Genomic DNA, 8,096 nt, shown 5'->3' with positions numbered 1-8,096 from the left:
TAAAACAAATACCTCCTGACCAAACTACAATAACCAATAACCCCTTATATTGGTCAGGACGTGACATCCCCTGAACAAGGCAGTTAACCCACTGTTCCTAGGCCGTCATTGAAAATAAGAATTTGTTCTTAACTGACTTGCCTAATTTAAATAAAAAAATTATGAAGTACTGAATATAATGAATAGTATATGGTGAACATAATTTTCCATACAGTCCATTTGACTAAAACTTGACACGCACAATTAAAAATAATAATTTGTATCCAATGGCAGGTTATGAGGATATTGAGAAATGTGTCAGTCTTACCGTTTCATTATCCTCATAGAATACATACATAAAGCAGTTGGCTACTGTAAAAACATAGCATGGTGTTGTATGCCATTTCTGCCCCATGCAACATTGTACAAGATCACCTTTTCTACATGACTGGTACAGTACTGCCTGTCTCTCTGCTAGAAATGAATCAGCTTACAGTGTATCAATGAAATTCAGATAATGAGTGGAATATTGTTCTATATAACCCAGGTATTTCAGCAGTGCATTGTACACTACACTATAATGGTAGCACATAGGGAGTCTTTCCACTTTGTCCTATTGAAGCACACCGGCTGATGGAAAATTATGATGTAGTATTTACAGCCCCATCCAAGTATGATTCAGTTTTACCTTACAACATAAACTGATGTCAAATTGATACATTTATGAGGTCAAAATATCGCATTTTACAGTGTTCCAGTTATCAAACAATATACGTTAATATGCACTATACAATTCTGGTTCAGTAGTTATCTGTTTTAAACAGTTTGATTAAGTTATAGTTAATTGTATTGTTAACAAATGATAACTAAGGGTGTGTTTTCTAAATTCAATCTGGAGGGCCATAGTGCGCACAGTGTGTTCTGGCTGTTTGTAAATTCAGAGCCTTGTCAGATTATCCATTAGTAAATTCAGCTTTGATCTCGGAGCATTCAGAGCACACACAGGACGCTCTGGCTGAGGAGAAGGGTTGATCTGAGTGTTTTGACCTCACAACAGCAGTCAAGCACCCAAGCTAGCTGGCTAATGTTGGCTAGCTTGTTAGCTACTTCCAGACACAAATGAGAGAACACCTCACTCTGTCACGTCCTGACCAGTAAAGGGGTTATTTGTTGTTATAGTTTGGTCAGGACGTATCAGGGGGTATTTGTTTTATGTGGTTCAGGGTGTGTTTGTGTATGTGTTCATGTAGAGGGGGTATTTGGTTTATATGGTTCTGGGTGGTTGTGTATGTAGAGGGGTATTTGATTTATTAGTCCAGGGTTTTGGTTATCGTTCTGTTAGTTTATTTCTATGTTCTGTCTAGGTGTTTGTATTTCTATGTTTTGGTATGGGGATTGGGGCCTTCAATTGGAGGAAGCTGTCTATCGTTGCCTCTGATTGAAGGTCCTATATTTAGGAATGTGTTTGTCATGGGATTTTGTGGGAGATTGTTTCTTGTTTTGCGTTATGCCTGACGAGACTGTCTAGTTCGTTTGTTTTTGTATACGTTGTATGTGTTTTTCCTTCTTCACCAATAAAAAGATGAGTATACATTTTCCCGCTGTGTTTTGGTCTACACCCTACAACACCCGTGACACACTCTGGCCATATTACTCTGTTTTCATGTTATCCAGAATGTTGGTGACTGTAACTGTGCTACTGGCAACAATTTAATTACGCTTTTTTCCGACAGCAATTATAGCCTTGAGTCTTCTTGGGTATGACACAACAAGCTTGGCACACCTGTATTTGCAGGTGTTTCTCCCATTCTTCTCTGCAGATCCTCTCAAGCTCTGTCCGGTTGGATGGGGAGCGTTGCTGCCCATCCAGTCCAGGCTCCTGCTGGGCCACTCAAGGACATTCAGAGACTTGTCCCGAAGCCACTCCGGAGTTGTCATGGTTTTGTGCATAGTGTTGCTGTCTTGTGGGAAGGTGAACCTTGGCCCCACTCTGAGGTCCTGAGCGCTCTGGAGCAGGTTTTCATCATGTATCTGTACTTTGCCCCAAATTTCAAAGTCAATGTTGAACAATCTCACTGTGGCATATGCTTTTTACAAGTATTGTAGTTAACTGTAATAACTATATTTTAAACTGTAATAACATGTAATTGCGGTGTAATAATGAATGCTTGTTAAAAATGTGCAAAGTTCTGCTAAATTCACCAATTTATAATTTTGTTTATTATTAGCAGCATCCAATATAAAGAAAGTTAAAAAAAAAAAGCCTCTCCTGTATAACATTACAAGTCAGAAGATAAATTGAGAACAAAATAAATATTTACTTCCTTAGAATCCATTGACTCATCTGAAGTCGGTGCCGTCGATGTGCCTACTTCTGTTGTAGCATCTGAGCTGTTTGGGCTACAAACTAATATGTCACCACTGTGGAAAGGGGAGATTTTCACGAACACAATGGTGTTCTCTGTTTGCTCTAAGACCCCACAAGTGCCATGGGAGTCATCTGAACACAATCCATACAATCGAATTGAAGTATGGAGGTAGTGTTTAAAAATAACTATAATATTTTCTGAGCCCTTATTTCTTATGATTTATTTTTTGACTGTCTTTTTTGTCATTTACGAATGTGTTATTCAATGTGTTTCTATGGGCTATAGTAGTGATGGCCAAATTATATACTTTATCAAATAATTGTTTATTGTTTTTTTCCTAAAATGGTCCTGAAATTCACAATCAAATAGCTAAATAATCCAAGGTATGACCATCTTAAAACAATTCCATGTCAGTTTATAACAATTCCATATGTCAGCTTGTAATTCATTTTTAAAAGCCCTTTTTACATCATCAGTTGTCACAAAGTACCACACTATAATACTATCATCCCAATAAAATAAGTGCATCATCTGCATATTAGTCTTTAATTCAGAGCCTCCCAACACAGTGTTAGTGTGTGTTATGTCTCTGTCTGTTTGGATGTGGATGTTCAGGATGAGAAGGATTCTCCCTGGTGCCCTGTTTGGCTATGGAACTAAAGATTCTCTCTGATACCCTGTTTGGCTATGGAACTAAAGATTCTCCCTGGTGCCCTGTTTGGCTATGGAACTAAAGATTCTCTCTGATACCCTGTTTGGCTATGGAACTAAAGATTCTCCCTGGTACCCTGTTTGGCTATGGAACTAAAGATTCTCCCTGGTGCCCTGTTTGGCTATGGAACTAAAGATTCTCTCTGATACCCTGTTTGGCTATGGAACTAAAGATTCTCCCTGGTGCCCTGTTTGGCTATGGAACTAAAGCTTCTCCCTGGTGCCCTGTTTGGCTATGGAACTAAAGATTCTCCCTGGTGCCCTGTTTGGCTATGGAACTAAAGCTTCTCCCTGGTGCCCTGTTTGGCTATGGAACTAAAGCTTCTCCCTGGTGCCCTGTTTGGCTATGGAACTAAAGATTCTCTCTGATACCCTGTTTGGCTATGGAACTAAAGATTCTCCCTGGTGCCCTGTTTGGCTATGGAACTAAAGATTCTCCCTGGTGCCCTGTTTGGCTATGGAACTAAAGATTCTCCCTGGTACCCTGTTTGGCTATGGAGCTAAAGATTCTCCCTGGTACCCTGTTTGGCTATGGAACTAAAGATTCTCCCTGGTGCCCTGTTTGGCTATGGAACTAAAGATTCTCCCTGATACCCTGTTTGGCTATGGAGCTAAGGATTCTCCCTGGTGCCCTGTTTGGCTATGGAACTAAAGATTCTCCCTGGTGCCCTGTTTGGCTATGGAACTAAAGATTCTCCCTGGTGCCCTGTTTGGCTATGGAACTAAAGATTCTCCCTGGTGCCCTGTTTGGCTATGGAACTAAAGATTCTCTCTGATACCCTGTTTGGCTATGGAACTAAAGATTCTCTCTGATACCCTGTTTGGCTATGGAACAAAGGCCACCCTATTTTAAAAGTCTTTCTTTTTCTCTTAGTTGTCCATGTCTTACCGAGGGAAGATAGGTCACAGTTTGGGCTTGGAGCCTGTTTTGTATGAAATCTTACAAGTGGTGTCCAGTACGACCTATGACAGCGCTTAAAATGACAGATGGTTTGGGTTCTTTGAGGAGTGAAACACTGTGTATTCGGCCAGACATTCTACCAATCGATAGCCTCATCATCAATAGCCAAATCCTTTATACTTTCAGTTGCAAAATTCCCTAAGGCGTAACCATTTGGTAAATCTGTCTAAAAGTGTGTTACTGCCTCAATGCCAAGAGACACAGCACACTTTTAGAAAAAAGGGTTCCAAAAGGGTTCTTAGGCTATCCCCATATGAGAACCCTTTTTGGTTCCATGTAGAACCCTTTAAAGTTCTAGCACCTTTTTTTCTAAGATGTACAACACATGAATATGTGTTATGATACAGCACACACTGAGTATAGATAACGCTTGCAGTAACTAAAATGGCCATGGGGGGCAGCTTTCCTGTATAGATAACGCTTGCAGTAAATAAATTGGCCATGGGGGCAGCTTTCCTATAAAGTACTGTACAGCGAAAGCCAATAAGATGCATTCTGTTTTCTTGATAAAACCTGGACCCTCCCAGTTTCCCTACATGGTTCTTGCTGAAAGGTTCAACTGACTGGTTACACATTAACCAGAAGAGCTGCAGTATGTTGTCTCCTTATCCATGTTTTTCTGTTCTCATATGGCCACAGCATTTAGAATTAGCAATTTGGTAAATGGGTACTTGGTATAATTCATAATTGAGACCATAAGTGGTGATATACAACAAAACAGGACAGACATTTATACACAACGTTATTATCTGAAAAATAATCACCATAATAACTGGAAATCTCTCTCTCTCTCTCTCTCTCTGATACAGTCTACTCAGTAAAATGTCAAGGTAAGCATTTTTTTCACTTCTTTTTGTGGTAACAATATAAAAGTTTATGGCATCATGCTTGCTTTAAATTTGTCTCTTGTTTTTTGTTAGCAATGTGAATCAGGTCTAGCGAACGTGAAATGAGGCTGACAATATCTTTATATGTGCTCTGGCTGAGAATTGGAAAAGACAGAATTATTCTGGGACTACTTAGGACTATTTAATTGTTAGCTGTTACCAATTAGCCACCATCACCATGGGTAAAGCTGCTCGGATACAAACCTAAATTATTACCCTAAATACATGAATTTACCCCTGACTACTATATTGATTACAACTATAGTACATATACCACTGGATCAAAATAAGCCGCAACTCTATCTTTCTTTTACAGGATGTTGTGGCTCAAAAACAGAAGAACAGAGTAAGTTTGTTTTCTTCTCTTCTCTGCATGAAAATATTATGATGGATATTTGTCTTTCAAAATAATAAAATGTATTATTCAACACCATATTACTTTATACAGTGCCGATCATCAGGGATTCAACAAAGGAAAAGGGTAAGCTTTTAGTCTCTTAATAGAAATACTTTTAGTGGATAATTTAGTGGGTCATCATCATAATACAAAATAAGACAATCATGAGTTGGTAGATTGAAAATATGATCTCTGATTCTTAAGGACATAATATTTTAGTGTCTGATGTTATAACCTAGCATTTTTTGTATATTAAACAACAAAAACATGCAATTAATGGAAAGCATGTGCAGTTACAGGGTCTGAAAAAATATTTCAGATGAAGATTGCATATTTAAAATTATTTAAGGAGAATTCTATTGTTTTGGTGATATGAAGGTTATGACTCAATTGCAAGGCAAGAAAACCCTTTACAGACAGAAACTCAGTTCAAACCATCTCCCAAGAAAGGTGTGAAATATATTACATCAATACAGTTGGTGCTGTGCATATTCTGTGTAAGCACCAACGTTGCACCAACTTACCCTAGTACACCCTCTTACCCAAGGGCATCAGTATTAAGTCAGTATATATTTTTTAATTGCACAGTATCTATCCCAGTTATTAACTGTGTGTTCCATACCTTATTCCGGTTTATCATTGCAACTGTAGATGCATCAGCCAGATCCAGGAAGAACACTGCAGAGTTCAGTAATGTCTCTTTTAAATACAATATAATTTCAAATAATATTCATGTGAAATGTGAGACACTGAATTTGTCATTGTTACGCTTAAAAAAATGTTTTTCTCCAGATATAAATCAAGCACGCTCACATGAAGGTAATGGGCTCTGTCAACAGAATCAGTTTTTCAACTCAATTAAATTACTTATTAAATTAAAATACTTAATTTGCCCTACATGCCTAATTTTTAATCAATGGAGATTATTTTGTAATTTAATCTGTTTTCCTATTCTCCACAGTGGATGTTGCTCTGGATGTGGACACAGCTCACCCTAAACTGAAGATAAATGGGAAATCACTACAGTGGATAGATGAATCACAGCAGAGAAACATTAACATTGAGAACTGTTTTGATGAAGAGCCTTTTGTGTTGGGCAATATGGGCCGTGCATGGAAGAGTTACTGGGAGGTGAATGTGAAGAAGGATGACTGGGTGCTTGGCGTAGCCAAGGCAACGGCTCACAGGAAGGGGACGTTGGTTTTCAGACCAACAGGTGGCTTCTGGGTAATCAGACTATCCAATGGGCAAAGACTTAAAGCAATGGAGGATGAAGAACATGTTCTTGAGAAAGGTATTCCAGATAAAGTTGGTATCTATCTGGATTATCAGGAAAGGAAGGTGACTTTCTACAATGCAGATGACGGCTCATTCATCTACTCATTTATCAATGGAGCAAGTTATCAGGATGATGTCCGTCCACTTTTCTCACCCTGGAACAACGATGCAAAACCAATCACAATTCTGTCCATCACAGCACCATAGAAAAACAAAATTGATCACATTCCCTGTCTATCAATAACTTATCATGGTATCAAGCTATGTTAATATTTTTGATTAAGTAATATCCAGAATTGTGGATTAATTTGTATGATCCTTTGCTGTCATCTAACCAGGCATCTACGTTGTGTTCCATTATCTGTATTAATATACTAATCATTCATTATTTCAGTAGATTTTTGTGTATGAAATTAAACAAACATTTTGTTTTAAAATATGAAATGTTGATTTGTAAAAAATACAAGATGTTATTTGGTATCTGGATGTAGATCTATTGATGAGTAGGATTGAGAAAAACAACTACCTTCTAATGGCTTGTATGTAGTTTTGACAAGTTTGGTAATCATCCATCACGTAAAACTTTGATTATATTTACAATGACCAAGCATGAAAGCTGGATTGCCAGAGTTTTGACACAATATATTGACCCTGTAAAGCCTGAAGTTAGTTGTTCAGTGTAACATCTATTTTGACCGTATTTTCATTACAGACATTTCTAACATGCTAGTTCAATCAGTCTGTGATATAAAGTGATTCTATATATTGTTTTTAATAGAACTATGACTGTACAATATGAACATGAAAAAACACCAATATGACAAATGAGTATGACAAAACGGAATACATTAGTCTATACATCTTTATAACAAGGGATATTTACTAACTTCACAATATTGAGTATATATAGAATCAATATAGAGATTTTACTACAAAACAGTAGACAAAAAAAGGGCAAAACATTCTATCTCACATCGCTCAGATCAATTTCTGTGAGATAAAATAAGTAAAAGATTGAAGTAATTTAATCTTCACAAAGTTGATAATTGGTAAAGCTAAATAAATACTCAAACAATGGAAGATAATCCACCTTGCACTCTATGCATCAGTTATTTTCCCCATGGTTAAATAAAACCACATAGAGTTTTTTTTTTTGAGTACTAATAAAACCACAGAGTTTGGGGGTATTAGAGTACTAATAAAACCACAGAGTTTGGAAGTATTAGAGTACTAATAAGACCACAGAGAGTTTGGTGGTATTAGAGTACTAATAAAAACACAGAGCGTTGTGGGGTATTAGAGTACTAATGAAAACAGAGAGTTGTAGAGTATTAGTGTACTAATAAAACCACAGAGAGTTTGGGTGTTTTAGAGTAACTAATAAAGTCACACACACATGCAGTCGTAACCATAGACTGAACAAACAATGCTATGGCCTTGCCTGTCAACTGCAATCTTTTACAGGTTCACTTCTCAGCATGAGGAGGGTATCGCTTGTCAGATGGGTGAGATTT

General features: G+C 37.5%; 1 protein-coding gene across 4 annotated transcripts; it reads left to right on the top strand.

Moving 5' to 3' along the window:
• The first annotated feature begins 4,593 nt into the window (after positions 1-4,593).
• On the top strand, positions 4,594-7,667 carry LOC106577989 (butyrophilin subfamily 1 member A1-like). 4 transcript variants are annotated; one of them, XM_045701483.1, is made up of 7 exons: positions 4,594-4,679; positions 4,830-4,850; positions 5,224-5,253; positions 5,356-5,388; positions 5,956-5,994; positions 6,097-6,123; positions 6,266-7,667. In XM_045701483.1, coding segments are annotated over exons 3-7 (624 nt in total). In that variant the 5' UTR covers positions 4,594-4,679; positions 4,830-4,850; positions 5,224-5,252; the 3' UTR covers positions 6,790-7,667. The 4 variants fall into 4 exon arrangements, 3 of the variants coding, with proteins under 3 accessions (XP_045557439.1, XP_045557438.1, XP_045557437.1); XR_006760508.1 differs by having other exon boundaries at positions 4,598-4,850; positions 5,956-5,989; XM_045701482.1 differs by having other exon boundaries at positions 4,604-4,850.
• The last annotated feature ends 429 nt before the right edge of the window (positions 7,668-8,096 follow it).

Source organism: Salmo salar, chromosome ssa18 (assembly GCF_905237065.1).
Source record: "Salmo salar chromosome ssa18, Ssal_v3.1, whole genome shotgun sequence".
NCBI lineage: Eukaryota > Metazoa > Chordata > Actinopteri > Salmoniformes > Salmonidae > Salmo > Salmo salar.
This window is presented reverse-complemented; position numbering and strand designations above follow the sequence as displayed.